The 25,196-nt window shown below is 43.8% G+C and overlaps 1 protein-coding gene across 1 annotated transcript in view; it reads right to left on the bottom strand.

Moving 5' to 3' along the window:
• The window catches only part of LOC109900187 (POU domain, class 6, transcription factor 2), a 92,051-nt gene that overhangs the window by 35,581 nt on the left and 31,274 nt on the right, over positions 1 to 25,196 (bottom strand). The window contains exon 4 of the mRNA XM_020495893.2: positions 12,482 to 12,819. Coding sequence (XP_020351482.1) covers positions 12,482 to 12,819 — 338 coding nt within the window. The remainder of the gene's footprint in view (positions 1 to 12,481; positions 12,820 to 25,196) is intronic.

Raw genomic sequence — 25,196 nt, 5'->3', positions numbered from 1 at the left:
ACCCAACTTCCTTCTCTGCTTGTCTGCAATATTGTAAAAAAAAATCTGAACAATTAGACGGTCTGCATGGCCTAGATCCTTCCATATATTGTATTTGCATGCTATGACACTGATGGGGTGATTTATAATGTTGTGCACTAGTATTTACTGACGGCTGGAAACAGTGAACACAATTGCACACATTTCTCTTCTGATGAAAACAATACGTTGTATTCTGTGAACAGAACCCTTAACGGTGAATGTTGAATTCACCGATGACATTTGGATTGAAAGTTTCGCAAAAGGTGGTCAAAGATATGCAAGTCAGGTACCAAGGCAAGAAAACGATCAGATGTTCCGTAAACGTATTTGAGCATTTGCTGATCGGCCATAAGATCGTTTCAACACAGATCTCAAAAATTGCTTGAGGAAAAACTAAGCAGAAGATCACCCACCTGGACAAATCCATGATGGAGCTTCCCTTTCCTGTATTCCAATGGTGTATCAGCAGTTTAGAGTACAGCTATTGAGTGCCCCCATTAAGCCTGAATTAGATCACCTAATTCCAACATAACATGCAAATAAAACATTTTCTGGTCTTATTTAGCTCTGACTTTTGACTTGGTCTTAGCATGATGCCATAATGTAATAACATTCAATTAAAATAGGAGGCTCTTTGCGATGCTGCTGCTGTGCGATGCGGCTGTTTTCCTTGTGTGAGCCCGATGCTCTGTTTGCGGTCACTAATGGGCATCAGAAATTACAGGCGGCAGAATCGCGCCCTGCGGGAGGATTGGCCTCCTCAGTGGAGCAGAGCACTTAGAACGTAGCCTGTGTCTGGGAGCCCACTGGAGGGGGGGGGGGGGACTCAATGTCACGGCTTACCCTCATAATTAAAGAAACCCTATTCTGTATCCACTGTTAAGTGAGCCTTGGCTCAGCTCCCCATCTCCAAGGCTCAACTGTGTGTTGCACCCAATGTGAGCGTGGGCTGATCTGGGCACCAAGTCTGTCTACTGGCCGTCTGCTCTGGGCTGGTAGCCTCCTCTCTTCAGCCTCCTCTACTCTACTCCTCTACTCTCTACTCAGTGGGAAAGGAAGGCTGGCTGGCGAAAAGGAACAAGCACCAAAACACAGATGGGAAGTAGCAAATAGGTGAGCATGTCGCTGTACATAGTAACAGAGTGCTGTGTAAAGAAAACCTGCTCGCAGTGGTGGAAAAAGTCCCTAATTGTCATATTTGAGTAAAATTAAAAGTGAAAGTCACCCAGTAAAATACCACTTGAGTAAAAGTCTAAAAGTAAATATAATTGCTCAAATATACTTAAGTATCAAAAGTAAAAGTATAAATCATTTCAAATTCCTAATTTTGAACCAGACAGCAATATTTTCTGACGGACAGTTATTGTGCTGAAGTGCTTCCACGGGGAGTTTGGAACTCAGTAGTGAGTTTTGCAACCGAGGACAGACAATTTCTACTCGCTACGGGCTTCAGCACTCCGCAGTCCCATTCTGTGAGCTTGTGTGGCCTACCACTTCACGGCTGAGCTGTTGTTGCTCCTAGACTTTTCCACTTCACAATAACAGCATTACAGTTGACCGGGGCAGCTCTAGCAGGGCAGAAACTGACTTGTTGGGAAGGTGTCATCTTATGATAGTGCCACGTTGAAAGTCACTGAGCTCTTCAGTACAGGCCATTCTACTGCCAATGTTTGTCTATGGAGATTGCATGTCGGTGTGCTCGATTTTATACACATGTCCCCATACATGTAGTATATATATATATATATATATATATATATATATATTATTTGAGTCAATTGGAGGTGTACCTGTGGATGTATTTCAAGGCCTACCTTCAAACTCAGTGCCTCTTTGCTTGACATCATGGGACAATCAAAATAAATCAGCCAAGACCTCAGACAAGAATTGTAGACCTCCACAAGTGTGGTTTATCATTGGGAGCAATTTACAAACACCTGAAGGTACCACGTTCATCTGTACAAACAATAGTATGCAAGTATAAACACCATGGGACCACGCAGCTGTTATACTGCTCCGGATGGAGACGCCTTCTGTCTCCTAGAGATTAACGTATTTTGGTGCGAAAAGTGCCAATCAATCCCAGAACAACAGCAAAGGACCTTGTGAAGATGCTGGAGGAAACAGGTACAAAAGTATCTATATCCACAGTAAAACAAGTCCTATATCGACATAACCTGAAAGGCCGCTCAGCAAGGAAGAAGCCACTGCTCCAAAACCTCCATAAAAAAGACTACGGTTTGCAACTGCACATGGGGACAAAGATCATACTTTTTGGAGAAATGTACTCTGGTCTGATGAAACAAAAATAGAACTGTTTGGCCATAATGACCATCGTTATGTTTGGAGGATAAAGGGGGAGGCTTGCAAGCCGAAGAACAGCATCCCAACCGTGAAGCACAGGGGTGTCAGCATCATGTTGTGGGGGTGCTTTGCTGCAGGAGGGACTGGTGCACTTCACAAAATAGATGTGATCATGAGGATAGAAATTGATGTGGATATATTGAAGTAACATCTTAAGACATCAGTCAGGAAGTTAAAGCTTGGTCGCAAATGGATCTACCAAATGGACAATGACACCAAGCATACTTCCAAAGTTTGGGCAAAATGGCTTAAGAACAACAAAGTCAAGGTATTGGAGTGGCCATCACAAAGCCCTGACCTCAATCCTATAGCAAATGTGTGGGCAGAACTGAAAAAGCGTGTGCGAGCAAGGAGCCCAAGAACCTGACTCAGTTACACCAGCTCTGTCAGGAGGAATGGGCCAGAATTCCCCCAACTTATTGTGGGAAGCTTGTGGAAGGCTCCCCAACACGTTTGACCCAAGTTAAACAATTTAAAGGCAATGCTACCAAATACTAATTGAGTGTATGTAAACTTCTGACCCACTGGGAGTGTAATGAAATAAATAAAAGCTGAAATAAATAATTATCTCTACTATTATTCTGACATTTCACATTCTTAAAATAAAGTGGTGATCCTAACTGACCTAAGACAGGGAATTTTTACTTACTTAAAGTTCAGGAATTGCGAAAAACTGAGTTTGAATGTATTTGGCTAAAGGTGTATTTAAACTTCTAACTTCAACTGTGTAATGCAGAATTCCCTCCTTTGAAAGGGTTTCCACATACTTTTGTATATATAGAGTATGTTTAGTGACTCGGCCAGATCAGAGGCAGTAGGGATGACCATGGATGTTCTCTTTATGTGTACGAATGTGACCATTTTCCTGTTCTGCTGAGCATTCAAAATGTAACAAGTACTTTTGGGTGCCAGGGAAAATGTATGAGGTAAAAAGTGCATTCTTTTCTTTAGGAATGTAAAAGTAAAAGTTGTCACAAATATGAATAGTAAACTAAAGTACAGATACCCCAAAATAACTACGTAATTATTTAACTCCACTGCCTGCTTGTTACATCCCTAATTCAAGAATGGCAGTAATTGCAAAATTCCCGGGAACTTAAAATACATTCACAGGTTTTCCATAAATAGTAGGATTCCGAATTTCCTGCTTATTCTCTCCTGATTTCAAGTATAATTGTTTTTGAGAAAATATAGTAAACATGAATATGCATATTTTTGGGACTTATCCCAAATTTCTTTGGCCTGAGTCTGAATTTTTCCTTGGCCCTAATCCCTCTCATTTGAAGTAAATAAAAGTAGCAGTGCTGTCATGGCCAGGCTGTTTCCCTCATCTGGCTCCCCCTTATGCAGTATAATTATTCATATGGAAAATGTGGCGCTGTCTGTTGATGGGCAACAGTCTTATTTTCTGCTTCAGTCAACAGTGCACATTTTGTATTTCTAAATTGTGGTGGTGGTGCGCAGGTCGTTACATAAGGCAATTTTCTGCCTTCTTAAGAGCCGGATCCCCTGTGCATTAATGAGACTACCTCCCTCCACCCCCTCCCAACCTGAGCAGCTAAAGGATCCCGACTACTCACAGGGCCCTACTTCTAGCACTAGACGGCGGTGACGGCACTACACATGAGCCTTCTTCCTTCGACAGATCCCAGCAGCACAATTACACACACGTTTATAAAAAGTTGTAATATTTGCAAACAACAAATTCATCTGATGTGGTGCTTTATGAAATTTGATATCAATTCTGCCGTATTTAATTCATTAGTAGTTAATTGCGATATGACCATATGACAGTGGTGTGTGTTTTAAGCCTATGACTTCTAACACTGTATTTTTGTTCACTACAGAATGATTTTCTCATGAGATTTCTGAGACGTAAATGGACAATTTCATAGACTTAAGTCAGTCCGGAAAATGGAAATCACGGGTACATTTAAGCATGCTAGGGGCATGTCATTTTAATTTAGATATAATACACAGTGGAATTATCAGGGGCTGCAGGCGCGTACCTGATCTGGAAAATCAATGAATCGACGTGGAAGAGCCCTTTAATACACATGTTAATATAATGGGAACCCCCCCCCAGAAAGAGAGGAAAGGGGCAGATTGGAGGATTCTGATTCTAACAGTGGTTGACAAAGGAAAAAGTGCGCTGCAGCGGAAGACAGTGACACGGGTGTTTGAAGGAGCCTCAGCTGGAGACAAAAGCAGTTGAGATGGGCTGGAGACCCGACTGAGAGGAGGGAGGGAGGGAGAGAGGGAGGTTGGGAGGGAGGGAGGGAGTGCAGACAGCCAGGCCCCTGAAAGCCTGTTGTGGTTGGCAGGTGCTGACCTTGGTGACGATGGGTTTTCACGAGAGGGCTCTAATGAAGCCTGATTGCCAGGGACTGCTGACGGGGAGTCAGGAGCGGAGGGGAGAGAAGAGGGGAGAAGGAAGAAGGAGCGAGAAAAGGATATGGAGAGAGAGGGCTCAGGTAATTGCAGCACTTGTGGGTCTGAGGCCCCGCGGCCCTGTGATGTCGGGGTCCACTGAGGAAGAGAGAGAGAGAGAAAGAGATTTTGATGGTAAATTGTGGAGAGCTGGGACAAGAGGGAGGCAGGGAGAGAGCAGGGCTCTGGGGTGTAATTACCCCAGTGAGTTTGTGGGATGGCGGGAAAGAGAAGAGTGGACAGGCCCAGTGTGGAGCTCTGACAGGGACGGAGGAGAGGAAAGCAGAGGACTGCAGGGGGAGGCCAGACACACGGCAGGAAGCTGACGAAGGGATGGAGGATGGAGGATAGAGACAGGACATACTGTAAGCCCTGAAACCACAGAGCTAGACACCGCTAGACACTGCGCCAAGGTCAAGGGCTATTAGTGAACACACAACACATAGTGTGTGACAGGACAGCCCAGACCAAGACAAAAGATAGTGTTAGGCTGGAAAATACAAGATACTGTACATGAGCCTCTGGAAGTTGTTGCTCAACAAGAGCTAACCAACCAGACAGTTTGTGCAAAGAGATATTCTTGTTTCTATTGAAAAGCAGGAACGGGGAGGAAGGACAAATGAGAACTCAGAAAAAGAAACAAATAAAACAAGAATGGAAGAGAATGATAACATGTGGAAGAATGCATGTATGTACTTCGTGACCCTGCACATCTATGTACTGGTACCCCTTGTACATAGACAAGTTATCATTATTCAATGTGTATCTATTATTACTTTTGTTATTATGTGTTTTACTTTTCTATTATTTCTCTATTTTCTTTCTCTCTGCATTGTTGAGAAGGTCCCGTAACTAAGCATTTCACTATGAGTCCACACCTGTTGTTTACGAAGCAGGCGATGAATAAATCTCCATTTGATGAGTGTGTTTGTGTGCATGCCCGTGTACAGTATGTGCAGGTCTGCGGGTGCAAACCTGTGTATGTCTGTGTGTGCGCGTGTGTGTGTGTATGTGTACATGCAAACAACATCTGTGTGTATACATGTGTGTGTGTGTGCTAGCTCCAGTGGATGGCACACAAAGGTCACGAGGGCCCGGGCTCAGCGAATTGAATAAGAGAGAGTTGATGGGCTGGCCTAAGCCTCCCGCTGCCGCCGGATCAGTATGTAGCAGCCCCTCTCTCCCTCCTCTGCCTCTCCCTGCCGGGGGCCGATGTAACTCAGTGGACTGGCAAATTACACCAGACCTACAGCTGTAGCCCGACATTATGATTCATTTGATCAGTAATTTCTCCTGTTTTTCATTTTAATCGCCGTGACTATTCTGCTGTGGCAGGTCTTTCAGATCTAATTAAGATCAATTCCGCTGTAACAGACTTGGCGAGCGCCGCGCACCCCGTCAAATCCCTGAGCTCTGCTGGGCGTGGAGAAAACCTACGCCTCTAATCAATCAACTTCCAGCAAATTCAGCCCGGGCTGCAGCAATCAGCCTATTAACACACTTAAGCAAATTTCATAATCTCCCTCCCTGTCTATTTGTCATCACTGTGGAGGGAGGCTGAGGCCATTGCCTGTGACTGCCTGGAACTCAGCATGCTGGAGAGGGATGGGAGAGGTAGCAGCGTAGTGGAGGCTTCTGAGGAGTGGGGAGAGTGAAGCTCACGTTAAACTGTGGAGAGTCCACCAATAACCTTAGGGCTGCTAGGCTACTCTACTTAAACAAAAACAAGGGAGCATTGTCTCAACGCAACCGTTTTCTTTTTCTTCATCCACTGTAACGTTGATATTGGTAAGCCAGTGGATATTTGTGCTGCCCTCGCCATACAAAGGCCGTTTTCACAGTGGCGATAGCAAAGGGTTCTTTTCGAGAGGTTCTCGAGAGGTATTGATTCTCGAGAGAGTAAACTTGCGAAATTATCACGTCTAGAGCGCTACCTCCGGAGATCGCGCACATCACTCGCAGTTGACCCTCGAGCAGGGCAGTGTGAACACAACACAATATGTCGTTGAGCTCAACACTACAGTAGGATATAAATGGTCAGTGGCAACCCGTAATTCAGGGCAGGTGGGGCAGTGCCACACCTGTTCTGAGCCACACCTGTTTAGCTATAAAAAATATATATATAAAATATAAACTGTATATATTTTTGTGGTGTTGTTGCCTGATTTGGATGTCATTTTGGCATTAATACGTGTCACATATCAGTTTGAAAACAATGTAAAAATGTAGTTAATAAAGCCGCATACAAACATGGGCTCTTTTTTGCTTTCTTCAGTAAGGCAGCTCCAAAATGCAGGTGTTTCAGCCTAGCTTTCTCTGGTGGTGGGGCAGCCAGCGGAAAATACGGAGCATAGGGGTTGGTAATGTTCTCTGGTTGCGCCGTGATTGGCTCAGGGTTCTTTCACTTATGGGGACACCACGTCACTGAAAAATCTACAGGGAGAGCTCGAACAATCAGGCCCCTTGGGTGCTGCCATAGATTTACATTAGAAGTGCCCATCCAAGCAGGCTCAGGGTCAATGGTCATTACAGATACATTGGCCATGTTGTCAATCCAGCATGACTTCTGCCGCGTTCAAAACAACTGGAAACTCTGAACTGGGACATCTCAGACTTCAGTAGGTTAAAAAAAACTGTGAATTCTGAAGAAAAAAAACTAGCTCCGATTGGGAAAACACATTTTGAACGGTCATCCAACTCGGAATTCCAAGTCGGGAACTCTGGCCTCTTTCTAGAGCTCCGACCTGAAGATCACTGACTTCATGATTCAACCTTGTTTCTTTCCGAGTTCCCAGTTGTCATGAAAGCACCATAAATCCAGAGAATGGCAGACTTTGAAGACAAAGTTAGATGACAAAATTTGCTCATAAGAAGCACCGCCTCGCCACTTTCCTGTTCAAGTGAGCACAACAAAAATATTGTATGCTGCTGCATAAATGATGTAATATGCCAGGGAGATATGTACAGTATACTGTAGCTAAGAAAGTAATACTAAGTGTATGTTGTGTAGTAAGTTGTTAGTAGCCCATGTGCCTCACCCTAATAATTTGGTCCCTTTCCCCCTCATAATTTAGCCTACTGTTCTGACTTGGTGGTGTAAAAAAACAAAACAGCCTATAGCCTGTTTTAGTGAAATGTAATCAATCATTGAGTAATGTAAGAGCTTTCATTATCTGCCCCTTTTATTTCTCCTACAGTTCTGATTTGGTGTACAGGGAGAATATTGTAAGAACGGTCCATGTTCTGAATTCTGTCGCTGTACATTTCAAATGTGCTGAAAAAATAGTGATATTGACTACGTCCGTCCTAGCTCGCTCATTAATGTCTTCATCGAAATGACTGATTGCCTCTCGTCGGCGCGCTGTTCCCTTATGCCAAGGTTTGTACATCTCAGTTGTCAGTAGAAACCACGGGTGTTTAAGCAAGTCAGCCATATCAGCTATGTTTTTTAAAAAGACAGTAAATGAGGCTGAAGGAACTGTTTCGCTGAAAGACAAGGCTCCGCTGATAGCCAGGTGTAGCGGTGGTAAGTTTTCACTCCTTGGTGCTGAAAAGAAAGCTCTGCTGTTGGGACATCTTTGTGTAGACCCTAACAGTTTGCGGGCACCGTTTGTCACCGTTATAGTGCAATTCATGTATTGTTTAGTGTTGTGTTGTGGATTTGCTGGCATGCATCAACAACAACAAAAAAGTGGGGAGTTTGCCCCACCAAGATGTACATGCTCAAATCACCACTGTAAATGGTAATAGCAGAGCAATGTTTTTGAAACAGCTGAAATGTATAGATATTTGAGACTTGTTTTATTGAGTTTTTCCAACCTGTTACTGTAGCTAAGAAAGTTTAGCTAGAAGTAACTCTTTGCCTTTGTCTTGAAGCAAAATAATGAGTGTACAGACCTGTAATTGTCTGCACATGATTGTGTTTTTTTTGCATTATTCAAGTGTACTATGTTGCAATTATTACAGCCAGGTCAGTATTTGACGTCCATCCATGTCTGAGGACGTTGGGAGATGATGTGAAAACCGGCCACTAGGGACAACAGTGAGTGCTGTTAACTTCAAGTAGGTCTCAGTTTTGCTGCGGTGTTGTGGATGGGGTTGGTGGATGGGAGTAAGCATCTGCCTTTGGTGCCATCACATTTTTAAGGTTAGGCTTAAGTTTAGGCATTAACTCCACATTTTTAAGGTTAGGCTTAAGTTTAGGCATTAACTCCACATTTTTAAGGTTAGGGTTAAGTTTAAGGTTAGGGTTAAGTTTAAGGTTAGGCTTAAGTTTAAGGTTAGGGTTAAGCATCTGCGTTCAGTGCCAAAGATTGCATGTTTGAATCCAGCAATAGAAAGTTGTTTTGAGATTTTTGTTTTAACCCTTACGTTAATCATTCTGAGTTAATGCCTAACCTTAACACTTCGAAGTTAATGCCTAAACTTAAGCCTAACCTTAAAAATGTGGAGTTAATGCCTAAAGTTGACATTTGAGAAACATGGATGAATGTGTGCATGAAGAGTTGCTTGCTTAATGTTAGCTAGTAGCTAGCTAGCTAGTGGAATAGTTTGCAATAGTTAGCCTCCGGTGGCTCCTGTGACATTTACGGTACTTTTGAGCTGCGAAGCAAGAACGCCAAACAAACCCTTTCTCGGCTTGTGACATTCCTAATGTTGCTAATGTGAATTGAAAAGTGTTTGTACATACACTATATATACAAAAGTATGTGGACACCCCTTCAAATTAGTGGATTCGGCTATTTCAGCCACACCCATTGCTGACAGGTGTATACAATCAAGCACACAGCCATGCAATCTCCATACAATTGGCAATAGAATATTACATTGGCAATAGAATGGCCTGTACTGAAGAGCTCAGTGACTTTCAGCGTGTTACCGTCATAAGATGCCACCTTTCCAATAAGTAAGTTCATTACATTTCCGCCCTGCTAAGCTGCCCCGGCCAACTGTATGTGCTGTTATTGTGAATATCTAGGAGCAACAATGGCTCAGCCGCGACGTGGTAGGCCGCACAAGCTCACAGAACGGGACCGCGGAGTGCTGAAGCGCGTAAAAATCGTCTGTTCTCGGTTGCAACACTCACTACCGAGTTCCAAACTGCCTCTGGAAGCAACGTCAGCACAAGAACTGTTCGTCTGGAGCTTCATGAAATGGGTTTCCATGGTCGAGCAGCCACACGCAATGCCAAGCGTCGGCTGGAGTGGTATAAAGCTCACCGATATTGGACTCTGGAGCACACTTCAGGGAAAGGGGGATAACTAGTCAGTTGTACAACTGAAATGTGTTTTCTGCATTTAACCCAACCAGAGAGGTGCGGGATGCTTCCTTAATCAACATCCACATCTTCAGCACCCGGGGAACATTGGGTTAACTGACTTGCTCTGAGGCAGAACAACAGATTTTTACCTTGTCAGCTCAGGGATTTTAATCCATTAACTTTTTGTTCACTGGCCCAACTTTCTAACCACTAGGCTACCTCACCATCTGACAATCTGAGAGACGAATTTGGGTTTGGTGGATGCTAGGAGAATGTTACCTGCCTGAATGCATAGTGCCAACTGTAAAGTTTGGTGGAGGAGGAATAATGCTCTGGGCTGTTTTTCGTGGTTGGGCTAGGCCCCTTAGCTCCAGTGAAGGGAAATCTTACAGCATACAGTTAAATTCTAGACGATTCTCTGCTTCCAACTTTGTGGGAACAGTTTGAAGAAGGCCCTTTCCTGTATCAGCATGACAATGTCCCTGTGCACAAAGCGAGGTCACCCAGTGGTGAACAATTAGGAGAGTAATCGTCTCCTAATGAATGTTTGTCTATCTGACAAGCCCTCTGGTTATTAAAATTAATGGCTGTGGTTATTAAAACAAATGGTTGAATGGCTGAGTGGTCATGTGTGTGTGAATAATAATAAGGAGATGAAATGAGAGCTGTTATCTTTGCTAGAGTGCATCTCAAATGGCACCCTATTCCCTATATAGTGTCCTACTTTAAAACCAGAGCCTTATGAAAAAGCAGTGAAAAACAGTGCAGTAAATAGGGAGCCATTTGGGACCCAGCCCTAGCACGCACGCACGCACACACACACACACACACACACAAAATGGAGGGTGCAGATCTATCTCTATCGATCGATCTGTCTGTCTGTCTGTCTGTCTGTCTGTCTGTCTGTCTGTCTGTCTGTCTGTCTGTCTGTCTGTCTGTCTGTCTATGTTTCTATCCCTGGATAAGAGTGTCTGCTAAGTGACTAAAATGTAAATGTATCCCCAGTCATCATAATCAGGATCTCAGCTTCTTAATCTAATAGTAAGGATGAGGTCTGGTGGTGAAACTAGTGGATTTCATTATAGTACAAATAGATTATGATTGCTCCTTAATTGTGCTAGTAAACAGAGGAGAATTCTATTGATTTGTGAGTACGTCAGGCACTGCGGTATGTCAGGCAGGGACTGCTCTCTGTAGCTCTGCTTTCTAGACCTGAAATTATTTTCAAAAATGAAAGAATATTCAAAGAAGACATAGGGGAGCTTTGCTTGATTGTAATGCACATCAGAACACTTATGTACTCCAGAAAATAAGGTTATTACTGCAAGGCTTTGGACCTTATGCTGGCTGTGTCTGAGTGGACCAGTACTGTGGGTTCGTCCCAAATAGCACCCTATTGCCTATATACTTTTGACCAGAGCCCTATGGGGGGAATGGATGGAATAGGGTGCCATTTGGGATGCACAGCCTTTGACTGTGCTAGACTGTGGTTATAGTATATGGTTGGTGTCTAGGTCTGGAAGGCAGGCAGAAGCTAGCCAGCTTTTGGAGGCCATTAAATGCGGGCGTCTGTTTTTCCTGCTGAGTCTCACTGGGCCGTGACAGGGCCGGAGAGGGGTGCAAGGGGGAAACAAATGGCCGTACTCATCCTGGCCATAAAGAAGGGTGCAGCGCCACAACCCAATAAAGGCCTGACGCTGATGAATGTGGCCAGGGAGAAGGAGGCGACCCTGGCCGAGCTCCACCAGAAATGAAACCACAGGGATATAAAATAGGTTATTATCGTCGCACACTGACAGCCAGACGGACAGAAGGGGACCGAGATGGATGGACAGACAAACTGACGAAAAAAGGAGGTTGGATGAGGGAAGGGCAGCTAAGATAAAAAAAAAAGGACTGATAAACGTTGATGAGAACCTGATGTATCCAAGAGGAGTTCAAAAACGATGCGCGATGGCTCGCAACTCAGTTTAGTGTGCTTTGAATAACCCTCTCACTGAACGATGACCTTGTCAATTACAGTAGGTGCACATTTCAATGTCCCCACACTGACATCAGAGCTGCCTGACAGGCGTCAAACACTAGCTCTGGAATCATATCAAGTATAAAACAGTACCTAGACAAACAGGGTCTAATGAGTAGTCATCAACATTGTGTTATGTCAAGATTGACCTTCGTCTCTCCACAATACACCCCACAACACCATATCATCATATCATTACCACTAGTAAGACTATTCGAACACACATCCACTGGCTGAAGTTTTTGCATGAGGGCGTCAAAGACGCAGCAGCAATAGGAAGTAGGCCTATGTAAGCTACAACTCTTGCAACTTGGATAACACAAGTTAAAGATCCTTTTGGGATTAACACAGTGGCATACAGTAACAGGGTAGTGTGAGCTCACCTGCAGTGGCATGGGCGGTGTGACGGGCGAGGGCAGGCTTCGGGCCGGTGATTGGTTCTGCCTGAGCGGCGGAGACAGCGGGGGTTGGCCCGAGCCGGTCATGGAGGTGGTGGAGGAGGCGGAGCCAGGGGAGGGGACCGAGACGGAGGACGGCTGTAGGCTGGGCGAGGTCATGTGACCCCGCGACGACAGCTGGTTGTGGACGTGGCTGTGGGAGTGTTGATGCTGCTGATGGTGTTGCTGTTGTTGGTGATGGTGCTGTTGTTGCTGCTGGTGGTGCTGTTGTATCTGTTGAAGCTGCTGCAGGTGCTGAAGCTGGGAGTTCAGGGATGAGGTAGCTGGTGAAGGAAGAGGAGCAGAACATCAAATTGATATCATCACTACTGTATCTTAAACCATTCACTCAAAAATGTTTGTAACACATTCATGTGTAATCATGAAAACCAGCAGTCGGGGTATCATACCGAAAAATAATGTTCACACCTAACAATAGATAGACAATAGGTCGAGGTGTGGGGATATCAATGTAAAATGGTCCAGTCCCACAACAAAGTCCAGTAACATTGAAACCTCTACCACGGAGTTCCAGAAGAACCTGACTTCAGTAGTTAGACGGCAAAGCTATCCACATGAACTGATATAATTGGCGTCTCTGGAGAGGAGCGCTTCATTTTCACTCGGAGGATGTCACAATCTCGCGTTTAATTGCGGGAAAATCTCCCGAAGAAGAGTCATTCGTCTTGAACGGCAAGTCTGAAGAAATCATACCGTTATCCTCGTCTCTGGATTTAAACGCTAATGAAACCGGATGCACTTCTTTCACCGTTTCAGTGACACACAGCCAGAGATGGACAGACACATTCGTGTCTGTCCAACACGGACGCAGCCACGAGGTTCTTAGAATATGCCATACGTATACATATCCAGCTCTTCATATATAATACAGTGCTTGGTGGTGCATTTCACAAATTCTCAACCATTGACTCAGAAAATCATTGGTTCTTATTTTTTTTGTTTTTTTTGTTTACAAAACCCTAAGTGACTGTATGAGTGACTGTTTTGACCTAAAGGCATACAGCATTTCACCCTTATAATCACTCAGCGGGCAGTATAAAGAGAGTGACACAAAACCAAGTCATTTCTAATGGCCAACCAAATATTTGATCAAGATGTCAAATCTCCCCCTGACCTTTACCGGTTCTCTAGTAAAAAAAGACTGTAGGTTCTGAGACCATTATTTGACTGTGAATCTACTTGACTTTTCTCCTTGAGAAGAGGGTACTGGCGGTGCGGTGAATGACAGGCACCATACAAAAGATCCGATAGACATTCAGAGGGCTCTTGTTACCATTGGTCTGCCCCCAGCCTAACACTTGGTGTTTTTGCCAGTTCTGGGACTGCATGTGAGTGTACTACAGTATCTTGCAAAAGTACTATTACCTACTTTCGGTATGTTAAGAACGCTATTTTAAGCCGAATAACATCGATATAACCTACAGTGGCCAGGCTACCGCAACGGAGTCCTCTTTCAGCCTTTAAAACAATGAGAGGTCTCGAGAAATGAAGAGAATAACAATAGATCAATGGCAGAAAAGAGAGTGTTGGCTGGCGTTTGATAACACAGCAGAGCATTTGTGAATAGAGGGGTAGACCAGCTTGTATACATACTGAATCAATGCGCTTCAATAATTAAACCAACGGCTGTTTCATAGCGAGATGAATTAATAAAACATGAGGGCAGACATTTCTTTGATTAGTCCGGTCGCTCTGGGTTCTGGAGAGGCACATGCGAGCATTTGATCAAGACCTCCCTCTTTTCCTCGGCTCTAAGTAGCAGAAGAAGAATCCCAGTGAAGAAAGCAAGTGCCTGTGTCCCAAATGGCACCCTATTCCCTATATAGCGCACTAGTTTTGACCGGAGCCCTATCGGGCCCTGCTCAAGAGTGGTGCACTATAAAGGGAATAGTGTGTCATTTGGGATGTGGGCCAGTGTCTCTGTGCCAGTAAATAGCGGCAACACTTTTACATTTCTTCTACCTCCTGACACATTGACACCTCTCCCACACCCACCATGAATTATATATCATCTTTGGCTCGCTAAAGCCAAGAGTCCAATTCTCATTTGAAATGTTGGGGCAAGTTGTCCAGCAAGCTATGACAGGACTGGGCACCTCTCTTCCTGCTCGCAAGTGTACCGCAAGGAAATGTGGAGGGCGCCAGTTAAAAAGATGGAAAAGGGGAGGAATGAAAGACAGAAAGAAGGAAAAGGAGAGAGAGAGAGAGAGAGATAAAAAGAGATTTCTGTCAAAAATGTTTTATCTAAACCAGGGGAAGATCAAAGAGGAGTCAGAGAATTTCCTCCAGCGTCGACCGTGAGGCCGAGGAGGAAAGAGAGGCAAAACAAAAGAATATGAAAAAGGAAAACAAATACAGAGGGAATATGGAAGAAGCCCCATGTGGCCTTATTATAACGGCTACACCGCAGGTAACTATATTCTTTAACAGCGATGCTTTATAAATTCTGTCATCTTGTTTTAGACCGTCAGGCCCACTGACCCTTCTTCCCCCTGTTGCTGGAAGAGCATTCTTCTAACAGCGGCTGTCTGATTGCTTTGGCTGACCTCATAATCTAGCATCCCTGTATCCACTAATTGTTCGTGCTACCTCCTCAAGCAGACAGTGGATGGAGGAGGAGGAGAAATGGAGGTTCGGAGAAGATGGAGACAAGGGCAAAAGGCTGCTGGGATCCTATGGAGCTCATTATGTGTTCTTCACTCCCATGGCTGCACGTTCACCAATCCTGGCACAGTGTTCAAGTGGCCCTCTCACTTACAGGCACCATGCTTAGGGGTACAGGATAAAGGAGCCCAATCTGACGGTTGAACTAGCAAGCCTCTGATAATCATGATATTAAGAATAAGCCACAACACAGACAAAATACTGAAAATACATGCCAGCTGAAGAAATGAAGTCAAATGTTCATTAGATGTGTATTATTGTAAGTTGTAATCTACTGTATACTGTAGCACTTTTGGACCATAAGAGGTCCCAGTAGGTGGAAGATGAAATACCTCAAACAGGATACAGTGACTCTCTCTCTCGACACAGAGGAGTGGGAGTCATATGACCCAGGATACTGTAGGCCAGGGGTGTCAGACCCCTTTTTGACCCGGGGGGGGGCGCGCATTTGTCCTTCAACGAGGTCCGGAGGGCCGCACTGACAATTGGTTATACTTCCTCTCCGTCCAATTATGCTAAGCAATACTCCATATGTAGCTTTCATTTGGGTGATTATTAGCGAGCTGTACACAGTCAAGAAACTGTATGGACCATTATTTCAAATCAAATGTATTTGTCACATTTGCCGATGACAACAGGTGTAGACCTTACAGTGAAATGCTTACTTACAAGCCTTTAACTAACAATGCAGTTTTAAGAAACCCCCCCCCAAAAAGTAATAGATAAGAATAACAAATAATTAAAGAGCAGCAGTAAATAACAATAGCGGGGCTATATACAGGGGGTGTCGAGGTAAGAGGTAATTATGTGCATGTAGGTAGAGTTATTAAAGTGGCTATGCATAGATAATAACAGAGAGTAGCAGCAGCGTGGGGGGGGGCAATGCATATAGTCGGGGTAGCCATTTGATTAGCTGTTCAGGAGTCTTATGGCTTGGGGGTATGCCATTTTGATTTGGTTTCAATCAATACAAAGTATATTGAGTTCGTTTTTATGTATTTTTTAAAAACTCAAACCACCCGTGAGCCGGATCCCATTTGTTTGACAACCCTACTGTAGGCTCTTGTCAACTTTGTTTCAGCGTGGATGGTGCCACTGTAGAAATGAACTGTCGTCTTTGACTGCTGCAGCCCTGACTCTGTGAAGTACAAAGCGAGACTGATTGTCAAAGGTCGCGAGGCTAGGTCAAAACCGGCTCGTACGTCAAACAAAATGCTATTTCTGTTTCCTGTGTCGCTCAGGAGAGGATGAGAGAGAGAAGCAGCCACCTCTCTCATTACAACAGACCCCTCTCTGGTCCCTGCCCCATTACTGCAGTTCTCTCTCTGGGCTTGATTTGGCCTCTGTCCTTTTCTCCTCAGTGTTAACAACAGCTCACCCCTGTGTTTGTGTGTGTGTGTGAGTGTGTGAGCGTGTAATGTGCACTTGTCCATATCTGTCTATAGGATGCATATGTGTAGTAACTATTTTGAAAGGTCAGGATACTAAATCATTCCATACATATAAGAAACAATAAAGACGAAAAAAATATAGATTTGTAAAGAAATGACTTTTAAGGAGAAGCAAGTTAACTTACTTTTATAGCACTGCACACTATATGTGTATGTGTGTGCGTGTGTGTGTGTGTGTGTGTGGTTAGGACACATGCATACGAGGTACAATCCAAAATACTGTATAGAAATAATGAAAAAGGCCAAGTATTTGTTATATACAGTATTGAAAGAAAGTCACCAATGGCGAAAGGTCATGTGATAATTGAAAGGAGAAGCATTCAATGTCTATATCCATGCTCATCACACTCAGCTCCCAGCAAAGGCCAGGTCAAAGGCCACATGAAAGAGACAGTTAAGAAATAAACGGATAAAAGGACATTGACTGGTCTGGTTTCAACCCACAACGTTTAGTCCATTGGTTAACTCTTTACCAAATCTCTTTCTTACATTGTATTGTGTGTATCGCACAGACAGAACGGCGAGGAGTCCAGTCAATTTAATGTTGCGTAAAAGAGTTAGTTCTTCAAGTACAAAATCAGAATATTGTAGGCTAAAACATTCAATGCAAAATGGTACAATATGTGTTCAAATGTTCAGAGGCATAAAACATCAAAAGGTCAAAAACGAATCTGAAGCGACCTTCGCTCTATCTTCACCTCTCTCCTCCCAGCATCATTAGCAGACTGCAGTAAAATAGGAGCCAGTCAGGGGTCTGAAGAGGTGCCTTCACGAAGTAAATGAAAATATGTGTTCTGACTATTTTAGGCGGTCGTCTTAACATTGCTGTGGTTCTTGAACAAGCAAAGGGAGAGGAGAGGAGGAGAGGAGATAATGAGAGGAAACAACAGACCTATTATGTCTCTGCCTCATGTCCCACTGTGGGAGGACATAAAGCACTGTCTCGAATGGTTGCTCAATGAGCCACACGGATAATTACTCCACTGGAGAGAGATGGACGAGTCGGCGAGGCACTTGGCAATTATGAACGTGGATGGAGGAAGGTCATTTTTACCCCGAGGATTAAGAGGAAGCACACTCAGACTAATAAACTGGGATGAAAACATGTTATTTCTACCAGAAACTTCTTTTGCACATGCAGCTGTTTCCATGCAACGTTATCAAGGTGGTAAATTAGGAGGAGCACTGACTCCAGAGAAATAGTCCATGTTATTGGTATTAGCAATATGGCGGCTCAATTTAGCATGCAGCATTAGATTTCAGTGACATGTTTCCCTTCGCCCTTTTTGAATAGATATCGAACTAAAACGGAACATATTTTATTTTGCGTCGCGGAGGATTTCAAATTTCAGCACCAGACGTCGTGGTCTTGCGTCAAAGTAAACACTGAAACGACAGATAACGCTCACACATTGAACTAAAGGTCACACGACACATTTCAATGTCATAGGTTTCCCGAGACATCTGGGAACACAAATGTGTCTCTCAGTTTTATCATTCGGTAGCTGTGGTATATACGAATCACGTTGAGAGCATGAAACATTGATTCCTGCTCCGTGGCCATGGTTAGAATGAACACAGGGCAAATAAAACCAGATAAAAGATCCAACTGTGTAAAAAAAAATTACCTGCAAGTCACTGTAGACAATATCAATGTTTCAGTGTCGCTTCGGAGGGGTTTAGACACTACAAAAATGGAAGCAGTAGAGACTGGAGTCGAATGGGCCATGGGGTTTTACAGAGTAAAACACACCGCTTGTAGGGATCCACAGATAATGCTTTCACTTTGTGATGCAAGGCAATACGAAGCTGTGTTGTGGAATTCTCACCCCAGGGGAAGGATTTGAAAGTATTGAGTATTGAGTCCTCTACATGGAGATATTAGAACACAAATAAGTAAAAAGATACAGTATAATAGCGGACCTACTTTATCTGTGATTCACCGAAGATATTTAATTGCTATTTTTGAATAGCATTTGTTTTTTTAGAGCCTGTATCTGTCCACGTGAAAGGTCAAATCAAATCAAATATTATTTGTCACGTACACATGGTTAGCAGATGTTAATGCGAGTGTAGAGAAATGCTTGTGCTTCTAGTTCCGACCATGCAGTAATAACCAACGAGTAATCTAACCTAACAATTCCAAAACTACTACCTTATACACACAAGTGTAAAGGGATAAAGAATATGTACATAAAGATATATGAATGAGTGATGGTACAGAACAGCATAGGCAAGATGCAGTAGATGGTATAGAGTACAGTATATCCATATGAGATGAGTAATGTAGGGTATGTAAACATTATATTAAGTGGCATTGTTTAAAGTGGCTAGTGATACATTTTTACATCAATTCCCATCAATTTCCATTATTAAAGTGGCTGGAGTTGAGTCAGTATGTTGGCAGCAGCCACTCAATGTTAGTGGTGGCTGTTTAACAGTCTGATGGCCTTGAGATAGAAGCTGTTTTACAGTCTCTCGGTCCCTGCTTTGATGCACTTGTACTGACCTTGCCTTCTGGTGGTTGTTGACCTTGATGATCTTTATGGCCTTCCTGTGACATCGGGCGGTGTAGGTGTCCTGGAGGGCAAGGTAGTTTGCCCCTGGTGATGCGTTGTGCAGACCTCACTACCCTCTGGAGAGCATTACGGTTGTGGGCCGGAGCAGTTGCCGTACCAGGCGGTGATACAGCCCGACAGGATGCTCTCGATTGTGCATCTGTAGACGTTTGTGAGTGCTTTTGGTGACAAGCCGAAATTTGCTGCTGCGCCTTCTTCACAACGCTGTCTGTGTGAGTGGACCACTTCAGTTTGTCCGTGGTGTGTACGCCGAGGTCAATATTTTACATGAATACAGTAGTACAGTCAATCAAGATGGCCGAACATCCCAACTGGCTCTTTAACTACAGCTGAGGAGTGACACAGCTGATCCCAGTTGTCCTCTGAGTTGTTCTCTGTAACACCTAATCGGACATAATACTAGGCATGGCTGCTTAACTCACTCATTCCTTACAGTAGGAAAACTCTAGCAGGCTTCTCTCGCTCTTCAAAAGTCTGTCCCGAATGGAGGCTCAGACAGAGGTGGAGGTGATACAGAACGTGCCACTGAACACAACAGACGTAAATCGTCCATCTAACAGTATCTCTGCCTTTTGCCATTCTGTGGTAGATAACAGAGGAGAGTCTGGAGCCCCTGTGAAGCCTGTCGGCCCTGGCAGGCCAGGCCGGGTTATTACAGCCCGTTCACGGTCCCATCATCTGTCGTCAGACCGAGGCGGAGGACGTGAGTAAAAGCCTCATGCAAAATTTATGTTCATGCGGCTGTTTCAGTGGGTGGAAAAATCAATATTGCGGGCCCGATGCACGGAGATGACTGAGTGCTCTCTGACTGACAGTAAAAGCTGGGAGAGATTGAGGGGCAACATTTACTGCTCCCGAAATGGAGTGTAGTCGAGCTCCTCTAATAGTCTACTCAACTTAAATTAGAATTTCATTGGGGATTATTTGGATAACAGTTGTGATTGTGGGAGGTTTAAAGAAATGATGCTGTTAGAAAAGAGAGAGGAGGGAGGAAGTTAGAAATAAGAGCACACGGGTTGTTTTCAAGTCCTTCAAAAAGCATCTTTCCTTCTCAGCTTTCCGGCAGCTACATTATGGGGTTATTAAGCATTGCTTCGTTCGCCTACTCACTCCCCCACTCCCCCACTCCCCCAGATATGAAATGATTCTAAAATAATGAAAAGACAATGTGGGGATGAGTAGGACATCATAGGCCCTTTGTTGTATGCTGCCTCGCTTACATAAGCTTTTGAAAGTGTGCCATATTACCCACAGTGCATTTGGAGAGAGGAATGCGAGAATAGAAGGAGAGAGAGAGAGAGGAGAGAAAGAATTCAGTGGGATGAAATAACCCCAAAACAATGGGATTTGCTCTCCATTCTTCTGCCTCCATATTCTGTCTTTAATTATTCCCTTTGGTTGTCTGTGGGAGAGTGTAAGCACTTTCGCACAGCACAACATGCCCACCAGCACAACATTGTCAGCCCCAGTGATGTGGAGACTTCTGAGTGACACAGAGCCTCTTGTGATTAGTGATGCTCTTTAATACAACACAACACAGCAGCGATATGATTGGGGGGGGGGGGAGGGGCAGATTTCAAAATGCAAAGGCAAAGATGGTGTCAGAAATATATGAGAGCTTTATGATGTAAATCACAAGCACCACTACTTGTGATACATTTCATACCACATAAACCGAAATGAAGGCAAATACGGCTGCAAAATGCAAGCATCAGAAATGTATATTTCATTACACATGCAAACAATCCAATATATTTCTTACGCAGCGTTTAACATAACCTCAGCTGTTTCCTAGAGGGATTATTTGTGCCGGTTTAGTAGTTTCCTCCTGAATCGCATATGAGATATTTGAGGGCCCAGAACGATGTATGATGAATGAAGTAGTGCACTACTTATACGCTTATCATGCTCACTGACTAGCAACAGGTTTAGCAAAGGGCAGCAGCAGTAAATGAAATTCACCACCGGGACAATATATCATCAGAAGAAAAAAAAAAATGCATGCACCCGAAACTTACAAGCCTTTGCCAGGTGCTTGATGGGGGAAGAGGAAGGGGTAGTGGAGAGGGGAAGATGGGGTTGGGGTGAGGTGCAGGCAGAAGGGGAAAGCAGAAGATTTGTTGAATCATTTCTATTTTCTTATGGGCTGATCTGTGTCTTGTAACCATTTCACTGCAGCCGGAAAAAGGGAGCACCAGGGCTAATTTCACAGTGAGAGCTCACTGAACAAAACCCCCATTGTCGGTGGGAAAAGGTGCTAAATCTACTTTGTCACTCTGAATTACAGCCACATAATTCAGGAACGGAGAGGAAGGGGGAGGAGAGTACAGGAGGGGTGAGCGATGTGTTTGAACAGAGACAGAAACCATCGCTTTTCTCTCTACCCTGAGATGTACTAAGTAATGCTCTCTTATGATCAGAGAGTAATGGATCTCTCTGGTCTAAACATGCCATCCTGCTCAAACACTATATAATCCATCTGTGATGTATCTGTGGTTAATCCAGAGATGGGCCCCCAGGGACCCCCCCCCAGCTCCTCTGACACTGATACAAGCTCCCCTGTCTTAGCCCTGAGACACCAAACCTATTCATTAAGGCAATTAGGCCCCGGCCAGCAATTAGTAACCACAGATAGCTTTTAGCAGCCTAGCGGACCAGCCTTCTCCCAATGGCCATGGGGTTTGTTTCAACACTATCTGCTGTCACCACAGGCTCTCTGGATTCACAGACATGGAACTGGCGAGCCGTGGTTACTAATGACCTTAGAGTGATCTGGGCTGGACTGGATCCTTGTGACCCCCTGAGCCTTATGCTCTTTACGGAGTCGCACTTTGTTCTGCTAAGTTATTTCTATTACTTTTCAAACACGTCGGACTGTTCCCCTTTGAAATCCCTGTGTTATGCCTGTCTGGTCATTGTAGGGAATGGAAAGGATGAGTGCACAGGCTATTGATTAAAATGAGTAAATGCGGGGTGAGTGTAAGCAGTATTCATTAGTAGATAAGTCTTTATTGATTTCCTGTTATTATTAAGTTGATGGTAGATTTGTATTGAAAAAGTGTTGGGTTGTATTGATAATCTGATATTTTTGTATTGACAAAATTATGTATTCCAATCACGCTTGAGCTGCTTGTCCATTATGAAAGAAATATCTATTACTTTTGAAAAGTATTCAGTGCTGTAAGAAGGCAAAACTATACATTTCTGAATAAGTCTCAGGATTTCTGACAAAAAAACATACTGAATGTTACCAATTCCAGTAACTATTTGTTTTGTAAGTATCCCTAGAGGAACATTCAGATTGAATAGCTTCTTTAAAATCCTCACTTGGTAGAAGGAAAAGAAGCCTTTCAGTACTTTTCCCTCCACATTTCTAAAACCTCTAACCCACGAAGATGAATGTTCAAACAACCCCAGTGGTAAAATACACTACAGTCTCCCTGTAAAGCCTTTGCTTCAGTAAAGGTGTGTGTTTGTAATGACGTTTGGAGTTGAACTGCCTGATAAAAAATAAAAAAATGGGCTGAATGCATACATTCAACAACAGAGGACAGATCATTCAATAAGTCACCTTACTGAAAAATAGGAAATAAAGGACACAGCAATCTGTGATAACACCATGTTCATTCCAGTTCTGTCCCATAAAATGACCATTAACATTACAAGTCATGCGGAACACAGATAAATGTAAAATGTCACCCAATTCTGCCAGGCGGGAATTTCAGTTCCACTAGATTACCATCTCTGTCTGCTCTCTACCACAGCACCTTGTGTAATATTTCATTTACAATATTTCGTAAGGTAATTTTCCTATCAGTGACCATGTAAATCACAAATCAATTTTCATTTAAAATGCTCGACTACAGATTGTTCCTGAACGCGTAGGAATCGTGCCGTGGCAATCTCTGGCAGACCTTTAATGTGTGAGGGGTGCTAATCCTCTGTTAACCTTCTGGAGGGAAAATAACCAGAGTGAGAGGTAATTCTGTATATGCTAACTACCATCTGTCCGACTGTCTAGGCTCTGAGGTAATTTGCTAGAAATATTGGAAATATGGAAATGTCAAAATGTTTGAAAAACAAAATCATTTGATGATAATAATAATAATTGTATTACCTAAAATACAAGTTCAGTATCGAAGAAGTAAAAAATATATATATTTAACACCATCCCATTTTTCATTCCATATTTGACTGAGCATGGGGCGACAGAAGGAGTCCGGCTGGTAATGTAATGTATTGTTATAATCCAGTTGATCGAATCAGAGCTGGCTAGGGTAAAGGGAATGTGTTCCAACTTCGTAATTTTATTTAATACCAGTTGGAAAATCGCAAGTCATTTCAGGCCTCCCTGCACCACCTCTCTGTCAGAAAAGAGCATTTTACTCTTTCACACAAGACCTCTATTGTCAGCCAAAATAGCTAGGCGACAAACACTGTTACTATCGTGCGAAGCATGTGTAGAAATACACATCACACCCTATACAGTACAGGTACCTCATGTGTAGTTCTTGGGTCTATGGTTATGACATGATGTTAGCAGAATGTCTCCCTCAGTGCTCTCTCTGCAGCAGTAAGGGCACATGTCAGGGCTTGCTGTAGTGAAGCAGCCACAGCCATGTCTGATTAGCATTGTTATTACTACACTGACATCAAGAGTGCTCTCTCTCTTTGTCTCTCTCTCCCCTTTCTCCCTCTCTCTCTCTCCCGTTCCCTCTCCCCCCCTCTCTCCCCTTTCTCCCTCTCTCTCTCCCCCCCTCTCTCTCTCTCTCTCTCTCTCTCCCCTTTCTCCCTCTCTCTCTCTCCCGTTCCCTCTCTCTCCCCCCTCTCTCTCCCCTTTCTCTCTATATATCTCTCTCTCTCTCTCTCTCTCTCTCTCTCTCTCTCTCCCCCTCTCCCCCCCCCCCCCCCCTCTCTCTCTCTCTCGCTCTCACCCTCTCCCTTTTTCTCTCTCCGTCTCTCTTAGGCTCCACCAGCAAATCGCTGTCCTGCAGCACAGCTGAAAACAAACAACGACATGTGCCGGAGCTGGGATTTAGCAGGTCAATGTTGTGACCAGCAAAGCTGCGAGAGTATGCCAGACAATGGCAATTTCTTAAAGACATAAGCCGCCAATAAACTGTATACAACGAGAGAGAATAAATAGCATTCCTCCTATTACTTGATCCTATGCATGATGTTGCAATACAACCGCAAATTGAGGGCAAACGTTTTTAAATAATGTAACATTTGGAGGTGAAATTGAATCACACCTCTGCTTCAAAAACGAACATGTAGGTTTAAATAGTACGTCTCAAGGGATAGGTGTATGCGTGTGTGTACGAGTGTTCGCCTGCTTGAGTGAAAACAAGGGTGTTTGATTCTAACCTTTTGAACACTGCTCTGGCTCATTCTGATTGGTGAGTTATTTTCTTTCCCTGAACTGTCACACAGGCAGTCGCCCCCCCACGTTTCCCAAACAATAAACTAGTGGCAGCTGATATCAATGGCAGAGATGAGAACCCAGGCGTCATATCTGCTGGGATTGCCTGGGCGAACCTGCCTCAGTCTGCTCTTCATCTTCAACAGCACCTCTCACTCTCAATTATTTGGCTGCTGTCACAACAAATCAATCAAATTATCGCTCCAGGACAGTGTATGCAGCTGCTCCTTATGGCGTCGCTAGTTGCATTACCTTTGAAATGTATGAGGTCTACATTTTATCACTGTTATTTATTTAAATGCCACTCCCTCCCCTGCGAGTCACCTTACAACCGCAGCAAAGTTGAATCATTAAAGGAACGCCGTGGAATACACACGGGTGGAGGACGCTTCCAATTAAACAGGAGACGGGCTGGGATCATTTCTATTGTGATGAGATAGGGAGAGCGGTGTTGATCTAGAGAGGACCTGGCGGTAATAAAGTCTCACCATTCTGTCTGATATTATAATAATCCATCCTGATGC

The sequence above is a fragment of the Oncorhynchus kisutch genome, linkage group LG11 (genome assembly GCF_002021735.2).
Source record: "Oncorhynchus kisutch isolate 150728-3 linkage group LG11, Okis_V2, whole genome shotgun sequence".
Classification (NCBI taxonomy): domain Eukaryota; kingdom Metazoa; phylum Chordata; class Actinopteri; order Salmoniformes; family Salmonidae; genus Oncorhynchus; species Oncorhynchus kisutch.
Note: the sequence above shows the minus strand (reverse complement) of the source record. Positions and strands in the feature narration are given on the sequence as shown.